We start from the raw sequence: 19,570 nt of genomic DNA on the forward strand, positions 1-19,570 counted from the left end.
GCAGGAGAGGGCCAAAGAAGTCTACATCTTTTAAAGCAAATTTAAGATGATCGATGGACCTTAAAAATCCTACTTACGAATAAAAACAAAAAAATGTAACATATATATTCCGACGTCAGTGTCAGCTTCAGGCCCATTCAATCAAATCCCTCCAAAGTGACCCGGGGTCCAAACGTAGGTGTTACTCACTAATCCATCTTCAGTGAGACACAGTATAAGAGGATTGAGAGTATAGGCCTTAGTCTTATTTAAAAGCCCTGGCTATGTGTAGCCTTGGGCTTTCAAATATTTCTTGAAAAATTATATTTGGAATTTTTTACATTTGGAATGACTCAATATATGTGATTACGTCGAAAACATATTAAATCTAGATTCTTTTCCTGGATGTTTTGTCCCCAAACTGGAGTTTTAAGTAAAGTTAAGCATAATTTATCCTCCTAAATGAGCAAAATTGGGTCTTTTTGTTTCTCCATGGAGACACACCAAAGCCACTACGCACCAATACGTGTGTGTCATGGTTTAATTGGCCTAATATCCCCACAGAATACATGAATTTGAAGCTTGGTGGAGTGGGAATAATTACAGATAACAAAGGGCTTTCCCTGTGGGTCTCATGAGCTCTGCATTTTGCTCACGTCAGTCTTTTCAGACCTTTTTCAAAAGGTGAAACAGCGTGCCTGGCAGTCTATAACGTCAACACAAAAAGTCAGGCGCAAATGAATGACTTTGAAAAAATTGACAAAAGAAAATGTCAAAAATGAGCAGTGTTTAATTATTTATGGTTCTCAAACACTCCCATAAACACATTTTCTTTCCTATTGAAAAAAATATATCCTCCTGAACAGAAATATTTCACAAAAATAGCAGGATTCCACCTTTGTTGACCTACATCCCCTGTAAGCTGAAGAGCCTCTTAAACCTAACACCTTGACGACGCTGTCCTGTATCCAGGAATAGGGGAGAGAAGTGATGACACAGCGCTTTGAGTGCAGACTAAGAGGTGAACACAGCCCAACACAATGCTGCACCTGAGACTGCCCCACTGCTGTACTGTCATACGCTAAAAAACAAAAACAAAAAAACTGAAAACTTAACAGTTCATATACATAGAAAAAAGACTTCAAATAGTGCATTATTTTATTGCACATCCCCAAAAAGGCAGAAAAACCTAAATAAATCAAATAACGGAAAAAGTCAGCCATAAAAGAGAATGGAGAGCGGTTGGAACAGAATGCCAGAAAATAAGATGAGACTCTCAAGAACACAGTTTGTTGATGTTTCATTATTCCCTAGGCCTCAAGTTTGAAAGTTAGTTTGGGTTTTATCCCTCAAAAAAAGTAATTATTAGTACCTATTTATTAATAAAAATCTAAGGATGTTGGGAAAAAAAGCAAGTTTTCCGGCCCATCCTTGTGGCGAGCTATGTTTTTAAAAAAAAATGACCAAAATGCGCAAATCCACCACTAGGGGGAGCAAAAGAAAATCTAGACTGGCATGACTACAGATCAGGAAAATAAACAGCCTATCTTTGCCGTGTCTATGTAAGATGCAGTTTGGTTCCCTGTGAGCCTCACTGCTGTTAGGCTGCCATAAAAATGATCAGATATGACACCATAATTACCAAAATCCAACCATCCATTTTCTTAACCCTTCTGGGTCACGGGGCTGCCGGAGTCTAACTGGTCCGGCCCACTTTAGATCAGACAAGTTGAATGTGGCCCCTGAACCAAAATGAGCACCTGATTTAGTCCATGTTTTTTTCAAAAGATCGATTTAAGCATGCTGTATGTCTACATAACCCTATGTAGCTCTGCTGCCATCTAGTGGGGAAAAAAAAGTAAGTAACACAAGGAATAATTACAATATAGTGAAAATATAAACTTACCATTCCACAAAATTGACCAAAAAATGAAAAATAAATGATTTTCTGGAGTTGGTTAGTTGAAAAAAAATGTATGTCTTTCTTTCAAAGAAACCATTATACACACATGTCAAAGTGTTGAAAACACATCTGTAATCTATGAAGATGAGAGTGAATTCAATTAAAAGATACCAGATGTTTCAGTTCAAGATATAGTCAAGGTGTATTCTGCTTTAGAAAGTGAGGTTTGCAACTGGTAAACATTTTACCTTTTACTACAGGTTGTCTTAATGTGTCACCAGCTGATTAGAAAGACAAAAACAAAAATGATTAGAAAATGTCATATCTTTTTACATGGGGCAGTAAACAAAAGTATTGTGAAAGGAAGACCAGGCAAGGAGCCGGTTTTAATTTGTTTTTTTTTTCAAGGCTCAGGAAAAGTCTGTTTTCTTTTCACGTCAATGGCTATCGGTTTCATCAGAAAGGGAACTCTGGGCCAAGTGAAATAACCAGGCTTGTTGCATAACATTGTTTCTGCTTCCCTTTGAAATCCTGTCAAGCCTTCACAAGTGAAAAGGGAACACATGACGATTTCACGGCTTATTAAAATAAAAGCGTCTGATGAGTTAGAAAATAGTATTCATGAGATAATCTGTGATGGGAGGTTAGGGTCATCTGTTCCTTGTATAGAAATGGTTTGATCCACAGAAATACAAAAAATATTGGAAATGGGAAAGGCAGCTTTGTTCTCATTAATGATAATAATTGGAACAACCTGGACTCTCGAATCAGCATACATACCAACACTCTCATCTGCCACCAGATGGCACCATAATTCAGTTTTGTCCCATCTGGCATTCTGTGGTTTGCCATGAATAAAAACGTCATATAAATGTCATGTGACAAGCCAAACATCATACGGTCAACATGGGGAATATAATCAAATATCACCATTCATTTTAAAATGTTTTACAACCTTTTTAAGCTGTTTGCTATCACAAAATATTTTATATATGTCTGTGCAAACCTGAAAGCAACTCATTTAAAACCTTAAAGTATGTGAAATGATTAACTTGTTATCAAAGTTTGCATATAATAAATAGCTTCTTTTCAACATATTTGAACATACTACATGTAGCTTATAACAAGAGCCTACATTTAAGTCTTAAATTTAAAACATACTGAAAGTAACATGTGTTACAGTTCTATAAATTACCACTGGAGGGAGAACTCGAAACTTAAAATGAGGGACTTTCACAATAAAGTCCACCTTAAGTCAGAACCTAAGCAAAAACTTTTTTGATTTTTATTATTTTAAATATTAATTGATTATATTTCTGTTGTTGTGATTGTGTTCAACCATTTTTTTAAAATGTTGCTAGAGAATTTCCACATTATTAAAGGCCCACTGCACATTGTGTTTGCAAGCAGATCAACAGCTTTATTTCTGTTTTGTAATAAAATCTACAAAAGAAACACTTAAAATAGAAGAAACACACCTTATTGCTACAGAATAAAGAGAGTAATCTGCTGTAACCTCAACATTTAAGACCCACACTGATGAAAATTGCGATTTTAACATGTTTTTGTGGTCATTTTCTCATGATGGAGGACATATTAAAAGAAAATGAAGCTTAAAAAAGAAATTTCTGAGTATTTCTTTATTAAAATTGTTGTGAATCAGGAGTGGACACAAAAAACTTCTAGGTTTAATGTAGAAGCTACTATGGGCTTATTCCACGTCAAAAGTCCCACCCACAACTCAGAGATGAATTTCTAATTAACTATTGCCGCTCTGCAGAAACTATGTCCAAGAAAACAACACAGTTTTTTTATTATTGTGTTATAGTATTAATAAAAGACCACTAAGAACACTGTTACAATAGATCAAAAGATGATTGCAGTGGGACTTTCATTTTGTTGTCTTTTGTTGAGTTGTACAGAGTAAAACGTTAGTTGATGCACTTGTCCCACTTCAAACCTTAGTTTTTTTAAAGAAGTTGTTGCATACGGGTATTATATTTATAGGCATAGTAGTAGTAACAATTATTTTTCTTATTAAGCTTTTAGACTGACTGACACATGGTTGCAGATGTGATTCTATACAGGTGTTACCGTTGATTAGTCATGCATTTTTTTTTTTTGTAAGTTGAAATAATTAGAAAGAGTAAGAAGAGTTTTTTTTTAGCTATAATTATTGACTTACTCGTTTTTATTTATTTATTAGATTAAAACATGTCAACAGGTAACTAGTTGGTTTGTTTAAATTAAAAATATAAAAAAAAGAAGTAAAAATTGAGGAGGCCAAAGGCCCCCTTTGAGACGCCACAAACCCCAAAATTCGCTCTTCCAGCCCTTTATTTTGAAAACCTCGACAGGAAGTGGGTTCCATTCGCCCGTTTGACGCTAAAAAAGAACGCAGGACTTTCGTGGAATGGGAGCAGGCGGGGCGCGTCCCCGCGTGGATATATCTTGCGGGGGTTTCTAGCGGCAGAGAAGAGTCAAACTCAAAGCTCATGAAGACCCGCAGAGGAGCCGGGCCGCCGGGACACAGCAGCGCTGCGGGGCACTGCGGGAAATGGGAGCGGTGAAGTGAAAAAGTGTCGGAGAAGCCCGGATGAAAGGTATGATGAAAGTAAGTTTTTCCGAAACTCCCACAACTGCGTGAACGTGTGAAATAACGAATTTCGGAGAAAAATGGTTTGAGTTTCAAGTTTAAGTTCATTTAAGTTTGAAATGGTAGTGGGACCTGTGGTTAGTTCAACTTTCACGTTCGCCGCCTCTAGTAGCTCCGAATCATCTCCTCCATCGCTCAGAGGGGGAAAGTGTCCGAACGCACGAGACCAAGTGCGCGTGGCTGTGTTGACAGGCAGTAAGGGGGCGGGGAGGATGAGAAAGGTGACAAAAAGCACGAGGTGACATTTCTGAGCATTTTTCTGCCAGCTGTTTGCCACGTACAGCCGCGAGAAACCCGATCTGCCGGGGTGTCCGTGCACGACAGCACACCCGCCTTTCCTGTTCACTTCCCGGGCAGCGCGGGGATGCGAGTGGGCGACAGAAGCAGTCCCATTGCATTTGGTTTCCTTTTATAAAATTTAATTTATAGTTATATTTTGTTTTCATCCGGTGTGAAAAGTCTGAGCCGTTCCTGCATAGTCTGGAGACAGGGAAGTAAGTGCAGAATTGTTGTCTAAAATTATGCAAAACATATATTTTAGTGATGTTGGTCTTTTTAATTATTAAAAAAACATTTTTTTTAAAAGTCTTCATGAGAAAAAGTTCACAACTTTAAGGCACTGCACTATTTTATTTATTTTTTGTTATGTTTCATGTCAAAATATCAAAATTTAACATTTAAAGCAAACTATAAATTTGCATTCATAATTAAGAATAGTTGAACAATTTTAATTTTTGATCTGATGCTTAAAGCATATATATATATATATATATATATATATATATATATATATACCAATAAACTGTAAACAAGGTCTCAAAATGCGTGCAAACAATTCTTAAAAATGGTAAATTGTACTTTTTTTAAAGTTAATTAAAATTTTATAGGAAAACATTGCTATCACATTCGTATACAAACTTTTGAGGAACATGAAATATGGCGTATCCCAAGATGCTTCCTCTTTTTTTTCTCTTCAAGACCTGAGCCTTCACGTCTGAAAGACAGTCAAACTTTCCAGTGCACACTATGTTGCAACAAAGTCCCAAATGTTCTTATGAACCGACACAAGTTGCATCTGCATGTCTATGCAAAAGCTTAGAAAAAAGTAGACATTTTACGGTTTCATGCAAACTAAACTCAATCCAAACGACACGTGGATATATTGAATGCATGAAAAAAATAATGTGTTTGTTTACTTGGAGGTCATCAGAGTTAATGAACTCTGTAATGACCGAAACGAAAGCAAGCACACTCAAACAGGAAGTGTTGGAACAATGTTCTAAAAACAAAAACAAAGGAAGTTTGTTTTATTTTCGTTTTATTGTGATCTTTGCATAGTTTAACATAATTAAAATGTGAAACAAATGTGGGAAAACATCAAAAAAACAAATCTTTGATAAGAGATAGTCTTGTTTCTGTCCTCCTAGAGACAGTAGAGCATGAAGGGATTTAAAGAATGTAGATAAATGTCAATGTGTAAACAGCCAAGAGTACATCAGCTATGATTAGATCAGACAGACCTGCTTATGGGACTAGATTGTGTACGTTTGAAACAATCACAAATTAACTTTGCAGCCCTTCATAGGCAGAACTACCGCCGTCACAAGAGGTGGCCAAACATTTCCAAGTTCTGGGCAGACATTATTTCACCACGTTTGTATTGCTTCAAGGTTAAATAATCATTATGCTGCAGATCATAATGACAAACCCAGAGATTCTTGCTGACAACAACTTTTCCACCTAACATTAAGCCTCCACAGATCCAGAAATGATCATTTGCTTCACAGTCGTGGCTGGCTACTCTTGCTTTTATCTAAAGACGTTAGATAGTTGCTAGTATGTGCACTTAATTCATTGTCTCTAAACGTCAGTTGACTTTACTTTTATTTTTTTTTTTCATGGTTTCACTGCTATGGTATTGGTATCTGATGCAACGGTGAAACTTTATAGCAAAAAATCTTTAATCATCTTTTGATCCATTTTCAAAGCGTTCCTAGAAGATGATCCATTTTTTAGGACATAGTTTCTGCAGAGCGGCAGTAGTTCATGAGAAATTTGCCTCTGAGTTGTGGGCGGGATTGTTGGAACAGAGCGACCCCACCCCTCTTCTCCACCCTGTTACTGAGAGATTGGAGCAGAGAAATCTTTGCCCACCCATCACATTTTCTTTGTCACAAATGTAATGTTTTTTTGTATTAGCCCTGTTTCACAACAATTTGAATAAAGATATACTCAGATGTGCAATTTTAAGCTTAATTTTCTGTATTTGTGCCCCCCATCGTCAGAAAAACGCCACAAGAAGATGTTAAAATCACAGTTTTCATCATCCTAAATGTTGAGGTTATAGCAGATTACTTTTTTATTGTGTAATAATGATGTGTGTTTTTTTCTATATAAAGTTTTTTTGTAGGTTTTATTACTAAATTGAAATAAACCTGTTGATCTACTTGCTTGTGGACTCTTTTAGTTGTTTGTTTATAATGGGAGAGAGAGTAGAAGTTTCTGTCAGCTTTGTGGTTTGTGTTTTTCATCATCCTGTTGTCTGTTGGTTTCATCATGTTACATCCCGATTTCAGAGCTTTATTGTCTAAAGCCTGGTGGGAGACTTTGACTTTTGGAGTGTGGCTTTTCTGAGCTTTCTTAGGAGGAATAGCTCTTCTTACCAACTGGTGAAGATCCGTCTTAGATTGGTGACTTGCAGGAATCCATATTCATACATTGCATACACATAAACACACAGGTGTGTTGTAATGGGTAAACTGTCGACTATAGATAAGACAACTGAAAATCAAGTTACCTTTTATTATTAACTCAAGGTAAAAAAAACTCCTTTGTGACACCACAGACCAGTGACTGCAAACTTCTTTCCATCATATTCTGGTGAGGCAGAAGGTCACTTGATGACTGGTTTGAGTACCTCAACACTCAGGCACATAAATGGCTTTTCTGCCAGCTATCAACAGCTGTGATGCTGGATTTGCAATTCTTACTTCTGCAGCCTAGACGGCTCTCTACCCTCATATTAAAGTCAAGGTCGCATTGGTCTTCTAAATATCAGTTTTTCTAAACAGGAGTTGTTGCATTTCTAGAATTCACCTTTGACAGATTATGTTAAGTTACTCAAAGCCAGACACGCCTGCCAGAATTAGGCTTTTTTTTTTCCTTTTCTAGGCAATAAACTGCTTGCTTTCTGTGGTCCGACTTCACGGTGAAGAACTCTCGCTGACGCCTCATAGAGAGAAGGTTCAAATCCCGGCTGGGACCTCTCCGACTGGAGTTTGCATGTTCTCCTTGTGCATGTGTGTTTTAGGGCTGCTACTTTCGACTAATCGACGACTAATCAACTATTAAAATAGCTGACGACTAATTTAGTCATTACTTACTTTATATTATATGGAGTCAGAGTGTAGTAAAGTTGAACAAAGCTGTGAGCGTTCAGCACAAAAAAATGCACTTTTTAAATATTTGAGTCAATGAGACCAAAACTTTATCTTTTGTGAAAAATAGTTCCTTTGTTTCAGATGCTCTCATTTGTTTATGTGATTACTCTAAATCAGGGGTCAGCAACGTTTATGACATGAAGTGCCAATTTGAAATTCTCTCCTCAACAAGTGTGCCATCACCAACTATATATCAAGTAAAATGCAGAATCGTTTTATCGCCCAGCCCTATATACCCCCCCCCCATTTTTTTAATAATAATAATTAAAAAAAAAAAAAAACGGACTACAAATGAAGTGCTTATTACTGTCACACCCCCTGCGTGCCACTGTCTTTCTCTCTATGTGCCAACTACAAACACACTCCCGGCTCTTGCTCTAAATTGTCCTTGTTGTGTGGCCCAGTGACTGTGAGGCATCCTGTCCTGGCCGTACCCTGCCTTCACCCAACTGTAGGTGGGATAGGCTCCAGCAACCCCGTGACCTGAAAAAGGTTTTATTGGGTTCAGAAGATAGATGGATTGCCTTTCTAGTGAGAGGATGTTATGCCTTGCTTTGACTGTTGCTGTTGTTGATGACTGTTAACCCCGTCAGTACGGTTGTCAGAGCGTGACAAGAACCGGTTCAGGATGTCAGGCGAATTGGTTTCGTGGCTGGAGGTTCTTGTGACCGGTTTTCTTCAACAGCTTGTGACTTGAAACGATTGACTGTATAAGAGAAATGGATTGAATGGCCCCTTCCCCTCACATTCCAAATAGGTGGTATTTCTGGCCCTAGAAACCAAATTCCCATAGACTTCAATAGAGCGATAGAAGTCATTCTATTTGTCAGTATAACCTTTCTTGATCTGATACATTTTTCTCAGCATCTACTTGCTAATCCAATTTTTTTTTTTTTTTAAAGATAGTTTTTCTTTAGCGCAAATTATTCAAGTTATAAATTGACCGATCTGATGCCTCAGAAAAAGCAAGTGGTGCCCACTGCCCCCATCTCAAACAATTGACAGATTCTCTCGAGCTGGTTTCAGTGGCAGGGTTGTAGACTTCCAGCAAGCTTACTCTTGATTGGCGACAGTAGTTGCTATAGAAGAGATGACTTGGACCAGGGGTCGGCAATGTTTAACAGTAAAAGAGCCAATTGGGTTCAATTTCTACTGATCAAAACCTAGAAGGAGCCGCAGAGTCTTACTTTAGCCTTTAATAAATTTGAAATGGCATTCATGGCCTTCTGGTTCTTAATAATAAAAGTGAATTATGACTTTTTTTTCACAAACAAAAGCAAATATACATAAAAAGAACTTGGCATCTCTCAATGTGTGTGTTTTTTTTTAAACGTTTGACAAATCTCCAACTTATTTTCAAAATAAAAGAGGATCAGGATTGTCTCAGTGCAGCTCTGGGCAGCTAGTAATCAATGTTGTGCAGCACAAGATAATATGTTCTTTTAACTCATAAAAGATCGAACTTTTTACCAAAGTTTTGTTTTGCATGTAAAATCTGTGTATTCTGGGGGTAACGTTGCGCAAACAAAACATCTTCAGGTCAACAGGATGTAAAAACCTACATAATTTATCATCTATGTGCACCTCAGCCATCAATTTATAAATGGAACTAATCTAAATTAAATTAATGCTAATTATTTAATCTTTACTTTAAAAATATGCTATTTTCTTTTTCTTTTATTTTGTTCTTTTTCCCCTCTTTGTCCTCACTGCTGGGTTTTGTTATTTTAGTTTGAGGTTGGACCTTGGTAGTCTTAGTTTGAAGGCTTTATTTGTTTTTTTTAGGTAGTTTTGGTTTGGCAGCTCTTGGAGGGAGCTGCTGACTCCAAAGGTCGACATGGCTGGTCAGCAGTCTCACTGACTTATTTTATGTTTGGCCAAAGAGCCACCATGGAGAGTTGCAGACCCTTGACTTAGACTGACTCAGACTAATCGCTTCTTACTAACCTCGTCTGGCTCCTGATGGCCGTGTCCACATCCCGGAAAAATGGCGACTGATTTGGCTTTGTTTTGCTAGAGCTGGAAGTAAGGTGTTTTCTATGGATGATGTCACTCTTACTCTGTCCAGGTCTCTGATACAGTCAATTCTTGAAACAAAGGTCACTGAAAAGGGCTGGTTCCTAAATTCTGTCCGATAGTTTTTGATGTTCTTAAAGTCTAATTTGAAAGTCCATGCAACTGTCTCAAACCAAGCCCTCGGCTTTGCAAAAATACACTTAACTAGGCGTCTGAGTGAGAATTCAGGTATGAACCGAAAAGTTTTCATATGCAAAATTGATACTACGATAATTTAAAATCTCCACATCACCTGTCTCTCGAGCGTTGAGGATGAGGTTTGACATGAATGCAAACACCTCTGTGAATTGAGAGAGCTTCAGATTGCAGAGATAGATCCCTCAGCTCGAGGGTAAAAGAGAAGGGACTGAAAGGAAATATTTCATTTGACCTCAAATAAACTGCTTGCACGTGGGAAATAAAAGTCTCACACGTAATCTGAATAATTGATAACACCCTTCTTTAATTGCTGCACCATGCATTTCATCACAAGGTAAAAGGTAAATGAACTCAACAAACACACATAAATGAATAAATAACAACTTGCTGATAGTTTTATTATACTAGGTAAAAAAAAGTTTTGTAGAAACCTTTGAGAATGGCCTGAATAGAGGCGCTTGCCAAGAGCTCACTCAGGGAATTGCTCCTGGCTAATTGCAGTAATTGGAAAGTGTTTGATGTGGAGGTTGTGCTGGAAGGAGTTTGCTGTGAAGATTTATTATCATGAAAGTGAGGGGAACACCTGGTGAAGAAAGTTTAGAGTTTTTAATCGCAGTAATGAGGAATGTGGAGATGTGACTTTTAACCCACGCAAAAATCTGACAACTGTTAAACTGGAGAAAATGTTTGCTTTGAAAGACTTCGAAAGTTTTCCCTAATTTAACCTTTCCTGTCTGTGAAGGCTGGGACTATCCAGAGTTTTGAAGTCCCACTCCAACCATCGTTTGATCTATTTTCAAAGCATTCCCAGCGGTCTGTTGTGGTGACTCGTTTTTACTAAGCGGTACAGACCAGACCAGTACTCTCTGGTCCGGGTTAAATCGATCCGGGCGATTCAAGTGAGCGTTTCCATTGAGCGTTGGACCATCAAAGCGCATGCGGGGTGTAGACCGATGACCTAGCTGTGCATCAAAATGGTGCAACTACAGAGAAAGAGAAGCTGCATCAGCTGACTCAGAAACGGACGGAAAATTAAAAAGATAACTGTGGAGGATAATTATAATCTGGAGCAGGTCTTTATTATGGATGAAGCCAGCCTCTACGCTGCAGAACAGTCTATTGTTCTGAATTAAAAAGAGAGAAAAATTCTTTATGTTGAGCAATACTCAAATGTTTTACAAAGCATTATCAGAGCTGTTTTTGATTAGTATAGATCGGTAACTGACATTCTTCGGTCGCGGATGTCGGGTGGAAACGGGGGGTGGGGGTGGGGTGGTGTCTCCATATTTCTGGATTTGGCGTATATTCGATCCCCAACGGAAAGAATTTATTATTCTTTGCAAGACGTTTTTGGGGGGTAAAAAGAAGAATCGAGGCGAAAAGAGGACACATTTTTCGGTTTGGATCTGGAGCCGGGAAAATCGCGGGTTGGATGCTAGCTTTTGCCGTAAAACCTTTCCCCCAATCAATGGGTAACATTGTGTGACGACAGAAGCTCCGCGCTACCGGGTCCATTCCATTTTTCTATGAATGCTCAAAAGTCCAGTCTGGGCTTGTCTAGTCTGCTCTGCAGCAGGAGTTCATGAGAAATTCGCCTCTGAGTTGTGGGTGGAACTGTTAGTGAAGAGCAACTCTGCCCCCCTTCCCATCACCCGCTACTTAGAGCTCTCTGTTTATGCCCTCTCCTGCTAGCTATAGCCACTCACAAACCCCAACCTAACAACAAAAATGGTGAGCAACATTGGAGCTATCCAGTTGTACAGTTTAGATCCAGATTCCAGCTCAGATGAGGAAAACAAAGATGTTCTATTTGTCTGCAAGTTGATGCATCAGAATAGAGCGGAGAAGGGATCTTTTGGCTCATCTATCTTGTTTTCTACATCACAGATACGGTTTTTAATAGAGTATTTTATTCTCTGCTCCTGATTCACAATGATTTGAATAAAGAAATACTTAGAAATCAAATTTTAGACTTAACTTTCTTTATATATACTTTCTTATTGGAGTTCATCTTTAAATATGTGAGTGTTAATAACATCTAAGAGTTTTTGATCATTTGGTCTCATTTTAAACTTCCGTTCTGATTCTTCAATCTGTCTAACAAACATGTTCCCCTTGTGTAGACCATTCTGTGTTTGAAATCAGTTCGTTTTAATTTCACCTGAGATATTCCTATCAAAATTTGTCTAGCAAGTGCAATATTTGGGTCCGTAGCCTAATTAAAAGCCTTTAAATCTTATCTGTGCCTGATAAGGTAAATCCTGTTTCTGAAGTGTTCACCTACAAATCACAAACTTAAACACTGACTGACTTGTGCACAAACTAAACAAATTGCCATTATTTTGAAAAACAAAAAATAATATGCAGTTGCATTTTATTTTTAAAGCAAAGTTAACCGGTTAAGACATGGAAAGCAACTCTGTACAGAGGTGAGGTCCTGTGGACTTTGAACTGGGTTTTAGCCGCCTTTGTTGACCCACAAGTACAGTGGATTCCAGATGACAGTTACACAACCATAGATAACACTACATTAACCCCTGCTCTACAATATAGTTAATATTTTAAACAAAAGTGTTAAAACATTTTTTTTTCCTTTTTATTTTCAATTGGCAGCCCTCTGTCAGAATGGCTCAGTTCTCTCCTTAGTTGGTGTCAAGCAGCGACCCCGGTGGTGATTACAGTCTAGTGTCTAGAACCAAGTGGCAGACGACAGCCAAAGCGGTAATTAAATTTCTCACGCAGCTGTAAAGCAATAAACTTTGGCTTGTCTTCCAACCTGTACTCTGCTGTGTTCTGCCTAATCAGGCTTACAGTGACTGCACATTTCTAGTGGTTACGCAACTGCTGACCTCTGTCCACTTTTCGTACTTATCTTTGGGCGAGCACGCGTAGTTGTGTGCTCGCATGGTTTAAAAAGAACTGCATGAGGGACAGGTGCACAGAGGGGCAAAACAAGAGCCGAGTGAAAGGTATGTTAGCTCTTAAGTTTTATTATCTTGTCAGGAGTTCTGTGTAATATTTCTTCCTCTTTCGCTCTAAAACTTGAAGGCAAGATGGATTGTAATTTTCTGAGTGCACACAAAGTTATTGACTTTTATGTTTATATCTTGAATAAAAGCCTTGTGTACTGTGCTTAACAACTCTGAATTTCTAAAGCCACAAAATGTTTGCATTCTAAGACGGACAATATCAATAAATCTAGAATGAAATGCTGTGCTAACATTCACTGGATTAATCTGGTTTCAGGTTTGAATAGAAATCAGTTTGCATGTTAACCTGCACAGGAATAAACAGGTTCCTAGACCTTCACTATGTCAACTCTTTGAAAGTCAACTGCTCAATGTGTGCAATAATTGTCATGCAACATTTAAGTTGCCTGGGGGTTACATAGGGTGATTTCTCAATTCCCCTCTTATGGTTGAGCATCAGCACAGCAGCCTGTTTTTGCAAATTCACTTCTGGATAGGGCTGCCACAAAGAAGTATTTTAATAGTTGACCAATCAACGATTATTTTTTTCAGTTAGTCGACTAATCAGGTCATGTATAAAGTTGATGTAAAGCACACATCTTAACCATCATTAGCTTTAAACTAACTGAAAATAAAGAACAAATAAGACAATAGTTTATTACATTTTCAGTTAATTTAGTGAAAAATTGCATTTTTTTGTACTGAACGCTCACAAGTTTGTTCAACTTTGACTCCATATAATATAAAGTAACGACTAATTGACTATTAAATTAGTGTCTCTGGTAGGAATCTACCTCATGAAGCCAGGGCTGCATTTACCTGGTTTGGATTACCGGTACCAGGTTGGGTAACCAGGAGTTTTCTCACACATCGGTTTGCATCTGGCTGATCTACAAATCATTTGGGTTTTCTTGGCTACGACTTCACCAAACCCTGGACATGTTGAACATGTTCTAACTCTGAGGGTTTGATGGTTTCCTGTCAGTCAAAAATCCTGAACCCCATTTTGTCATAGATTTGGGCGCTATCCATGAAAGTGAAAAAGCTTGTACATTTCTGTTGTACAGTTGGGTAGTCTTACATCAAAACCAGTAGAAGGTGAGTAGGAAGTGTCATAGCCCACCTAGTGGCTATTTGGTGAATTGACCTGGCTCCAATTATTTTTTGTGTTCAAATTGTGCTCAAGAAGGAAATGCAAGACATGAATCAAATCGAACTGAGACTGAAACTGATTTTTTCTTTTCTGTGTCCACATTTCTCTTCAATTCTCTAATTATGGCTTTGAAAGAGGTTATAAAAATGCAATGTTTCCAGAGATACTTAAAGCTTAGTTGATGCACTCATTAAGCATGTTTCTGATCGCTTGTCCTCTCTTCTTTAGAGGAAAATGGGGCGCTTCCTGTGGCTCGGCTTGTCTCTCCTGCTGGTGATCCAGTGCAGTGCAGTCAAGAACTGTTATCCTGGGTGTCACTGTGAGGTGGAGAGCTATGGACTGTTTGACAGTTTCAGTCTTACCAGAGTGGACTGCAGAGGTCTGCCTTCAAGACCCTCCATGCCCATTCCCATCCCACTGGATACGACCCATTTAGACCTGTCTTCCAACGCCTTGGGCCCACTCAGCGACACCATGCTATCTGGTCCAGGATACACCACACTTACAAGTTTGGACCTCAGCGGCAACCACATTACAAAGGTTGTTATGTTTTTTTTTATTTAATTGTTTAACTCCAGAACACCAGAGATTTTGTTAGCAGCACAATACACTTTTTGACATCTTCGTAAATCTTTTGAAGTCTGCTTAATCTCTGGGAATCAGCTAAATCTGTCACTGAGTAAACCGACTTTCCGCCGTCATTTATAAAGCTGTTTTCCTCCGGAACATAATTAGCTGATTTAGATAGATATATACACGCTCTTCACTACTAAAAAGTGATCCAAAAGATCAACAAAAGGCTGCTTCAGAATCAGCTGGAATCATGTTAATTTCGTAAACGGCTGAAGAGTTACGGTAGTCAAAAGAATGTAAACACTGTATCTAAAGCTCCAGAGTTAAAGGGTAAATATTAAAGCCAGTAATGATCTTTATTAATTTCTTCCATCTCGTTTTCAGCTCAGCCCCAACGCCTTGTCCAAGCTGCGATACCTTGAGAGTCTTGATCTAAGCCTCAACGATCTGGACAGCCTTTCACTGGGTTCCTTTTCAGGGCTTCCTCTGGTTGATGTTGACCTGAGCCACAACCGCTTCCAGGAGTTCAACATGGATATATTTTCTGCTAAAGTGAACGGTGAACCTGTTACGTTGGACCTTTCCCACAACAAGCTCGTGTCAGTCACCACTCCATCCCACGGAAGAGCACTGCACATTCAGAGCTTAAATCTGTCGTCAAACTGGCTTACCAGTGTTCCAAACCTGGAAGGACTTCCACTTAGATATCTCAACCTGGATGCTAACCCCATCTCAGAAATTAAAGAGGGCACCTTTGCACAACTGAAGGATTTATCTTATTTATCCATCAGTGGGCTCAGTGAACTGCAGAACATTGAGCCTTTCAGCTTCAAGGGTCTCAGAAGTTTGCAAGTTCTGGATCTCTCAAACAACCCTAAGCTGCAGAGTCTGAGTCCTACCGTGTTAAGTGGACTGGATGCCCTGCAGGAGCTCAACCTGTCTGGCTCTGGCGTAGAGTCCCTGCCAGCCAACGTGCTGACACACCTCCCGAGCATCAAGAGTATCAAGCTGGGACAGAGCGTCCATTGCTGGACCAGTCAGAAACAAGGCCAGTTCCACAGACAGTTGGGGCAGATCCAACACAACGAAGTGTTGAACTGTAACATGGAGGGAGTCGTGTTGTGAGGAAACTCGCTTCCCTTCCTGTGCCTTATCTACTTTGATATGCAAAACAGTTTTTACTATTTAGGTCACTTGGATTATACCATTCACACCAGTATTCACACGATTAACCAGCAAAAAAATGGTTTATTAGTTCACCTTTAGCAACCAGAGCCTAAAGATGGACTTGTGTAGTTTAACATTTCAATCATTCATATTTCCATGTTTTCCATATATGTCAAACACATAGCAGTCTATCTGAAAACTATACACCGTCTCCACTCTCATTGGATGGTTGTGGACCACTAAAAATTCTCATTTGAGTTTTTACAGCACATTTCAAGACAACTTCTTATCAATACTGCTGTCTGTTAGCTTTAGGGCTACTGTGAAAAGCTGCTAAACCTTTCCACACGTTAATAGGAAAACACTCACTTCTTAATTATTGGAATGTACATTGTTTATGAAATCTATACAGACATTTGTCAAACTTGGGATTTTCCACATCCTAACTGGAAAGAAACATTTTTTTTTCTATTGTTCAGGTTAATTTTTGTTCCCAGTTTAGACAAAAACAGATGTTCTGTATACCTTTGGAGCAGTATTAAAGCATCGTTGTGCAAATATTTTTGAGATTTAACAGCAGAACATATTCACAGCGATGCCACAGACATTTGTGAAATTCATAAACTGATACATTTAGCAATCAATCTTTTTTACTACATTTTTTTTTTTTTTTTTGCACAGGAATCATACTTTTTTTGGTTCCAATTTCAACTTTTCATTTAGTTTCTAATTTGACAGTATACCACACAAGCCTATGGATTTATTATGTTTTTGCCAGCTACAGCAGAAATATTTCAAGAATGTTCAGTTGTAAAATCCAAAGAGTTGACTTTTTCTCTGTTGTTGTTTCCCCGACAGCAAAAGTATTGTTTTGAACTTTTTGGCCACTTTTTGTTTCCCACCAAGCTCTCCATTTAAACAACTCTTTCATCACAACATGGAGACTTGGAACAAAAAATGTAACACCTTTTATAGTTTGTACTTAATTTCAAAAACCTAACTGCAGGAGAATGAACTGATCCAAAAATTTGTGTGGTTTTTCAGTAAAAATATATATTTTTTGGAGAAAAATTGGACCAATAATATATGACCAGTCATTAATGCAAGTGTGTAAAATGTCTTTTATTTACATGTGTAAAGTTTTTGTCAGCATTCCTGTGGTATTTAGAGGGGGATATCAGCCTCAAATCTGTATTTGAGGGGGTTGTAAGTGTCCAGAGTCCACGTTTTGTTTTGGATTGACTCTCCTACAGTAAAATGTCTTTTATTTTGTGACTTGAAACATCAAAGTGCATTAGCTGTTGTTCAAATGTTTATATTTGTATGTATGTATATAATTTCATTTTTGTGTAATTCTTTTTTTTTTAAATAAATTTCTAATACTGACTTCTATGACTTGCACTCTTCATACAGACTACAAATTAAAAGCAAAAACCACAGTTGCTAAAGTGTTGTGCAAGCCTCTGCGCTTGAGCATTTGTGTAGATTTGTCTGCAGAGGCCTTAATCATAGCAGGGTGTGGCTCCTAAAGTGACACAAAACTTAGAACTCAGCAGTTTTTTTCTTAAACTTTCACACAAAAAAAAAATGGTGTGCAAAGTTCTTTATTTTGGTTTTATATGGAAGTGTCTGGATACAGAAACGCTATTGTGGTTTGGACCTGCATGTGTACTGGGCTTTAAAGACACAGCAGGCTTTGGCAGCTTACGGCCTAGTGCTGGGAACCAGCCAGGGTGGTGACCATGGAAAAAAAGTGTGCGTATCTGACGAAGCAGCAACTTCATCCTGTGTGTCTGTGTGTGTGTGTGTGTGTGTGTGTGAGTATGTGTCTGGCAATTTGTGTGTCTGCTTTGTGGGTTAGAAGAAACATTCACGAAATGCCTTGTTTTCTGTGACTGATCTTTTATAGTCCACCCATCTGCCAGAAATCCAAACCAAACAGAGGGGGGTTTCAGCTCTTGCGTCAGAAACAGATGTATGTTTCATCCTGAGCTAGAAAATGTAGGGAGTTATCAGTGAAAACTTCCATCGAACAAGAAGGAAAAATATCACAAAACTGTTTCATTTTGAGGTGAAATACCACAAAAACTGTTTATTTGAGGGGTTTTTTTCTGTCTTTTATTGCTCTCCACACTCCAGACATCATTTAAAGTCTGACTTTTATACACAAAACTCGACCCTAAAAAAATAAACTCAAAACATCTGGTGAAACACTGTCCAACTCTGCAACAATTCCTACTGTTTACCTCTGAAATCCAAGGAAATTCTGAGGATTGAACCGACAGGAAAGCCCAGGATTTACTGAAATTAAAGGACTCATTACCAGTACTTTTTGTATTTGTGAACAAAGTAAAGTTTGAGAATTTATCACCAGTTAAGTACCGGTTTGATTTGCCAAGTCTCCTTTTAGGCTAAGTACTGTGTGCTTTCTCAAATATTTGCTAATTATGGTCCATTTGATGTCAAGAACAAAGATGTATTTTAAAAAAAGAACATCCAGTCGAGAATGGGGTGGGCTGATTTATCCAGATTAAGACTAGCTCAGATAAATAGAACTTTAAAGAGGTCTTTGACAGACAAAATATATTTTACTTCTTTGGCACTTATACCCTCTTTTTTGTGAAATACATTTTTGTCTGATTATACAATAAGGGTGTAATACATTTCCAAAATAAAAACATAATTTCTAAAAGTTTGAGTTAAATTTCTATGGGATAATCTGCCCTTTGATGAAACCAGATTTATGCAGCAGACCTGAGTCTCAGTAGGAAATATCTATGACACCCCAGGCATGGTCAAATTTATGGAAAGAAACCACTTGTGCACCAAAACGCCAAAATACATCAACTGATGATCAAAAGTGCCCAAGTTTCAAGTATAGTCAGGTCAAGCTCGATAAGTTTAAGCATTAACTCTTAGTTTTTGTTTTGTTTTTAAAAAAAATGTAGCTTGATACCACAGTATACTGCAGGCTTAGCTCTTTCTAAAATTGTTGGAAACTTGTAGCTTTAATTTTATTTATTTTTGGCAACTATCACTCCATCTAAAACTAATTTAAACTACAAATTACAAAGTTTAAAGATAAAAACAAGAGTTCGACAACCTCTAAAGATTGAGGGTAAAACAATATTAGTCACTCACTGATTCTGCAAGTTGTCCCACCAAAAAAAAAAAATCATAGATACACTTCCAGGCTATAGCTGTTGATTTTTAAAAAATTTATTTGTACTGTATAATGAAATGAAAATGAATATTTGGTCAATAAAAAGTCACTTCAATACTTTGCAATGTCAGGTTGGCAGTGACAGAGGTCAAAGGTCACCTGTAGGTCTTCCGTAGGTTTGAACACAATGTGTCGACTTTTTTGGTCCATGTAGATCTTCTCAAGATCTGTAATGTAATATAATAACAATAATAATGGATTCAACTTTTCTGCGCTTTACCAGACACTTAAAATGCTTACAATGTATATTCATTGTTTATTCACTCTCATTCATACTTGGAAACGGTAAGCTA

General features: G+C 38.0%; 1 protein-coding gene across 3 annotated transcripts; it reads left to right on the plus strand.

Annotated features, from left to right (window-relative positions):
* The first annotated feature begins 4,248 nt into the window (after nucleotides 1–4,248).
* On the plus strand, nucleotides 4,249–17,446 carry tsku (tsukushi small leucine rich proteoglycan homolog (Xenopus laevis)). 3 transcript variants are annotated; one of them, XM_024277768.2, is made up of 3 exons: nucleotides 4,249–4,496; nucleotides 14,543–14,854; nucleotides 15,272–17,446. In XM_024277768.2, the coding sequence occupies exons 1-3, from the start codon at nucleotides 4,479–4,481 to the stop codon at nucleotides 16,010–16,012; spliced, it is 1,071 nt and encodes a 356-aa protein (XP_024133536.1). In that variant the 5' UTR covers nucleotides 4,249–4,478; the 3' UTR covers nucleotides 16,013–17,446. The 3 variants fall into 3 exon arrangements, with proteins under 3 accessions (XP_024133536.1, XP_024133537.1, XP_024133538.1); XM_024277769.2 differs by having other exon boundaries at nucleotides 4,249–4,485; XM_024277770.2 differs by lacking the exon at nucleotides 4,249–4,496 and adding an exon at nucleotides 13,006–13,161.
* Nucleotides 17,447–19,570: the final 2,124 nt, after the last annotated feature.

Source organism: Oryzias melastigma, linkage group LG13 (genome assembly GCF_002922805.2).
Source record: "Oryzias melastigma strain HK-1 linkage group LG13, ASM292280v2, whole genome shotgun sequence".
Classification (NCBI taxonomy): domain Eukaryota; kingdom Metazoa; phylum Chordata; class Actinopteri; order Beloniformes; family Adrianichthyidae; genus Oryzias; species Oryzias melastigma.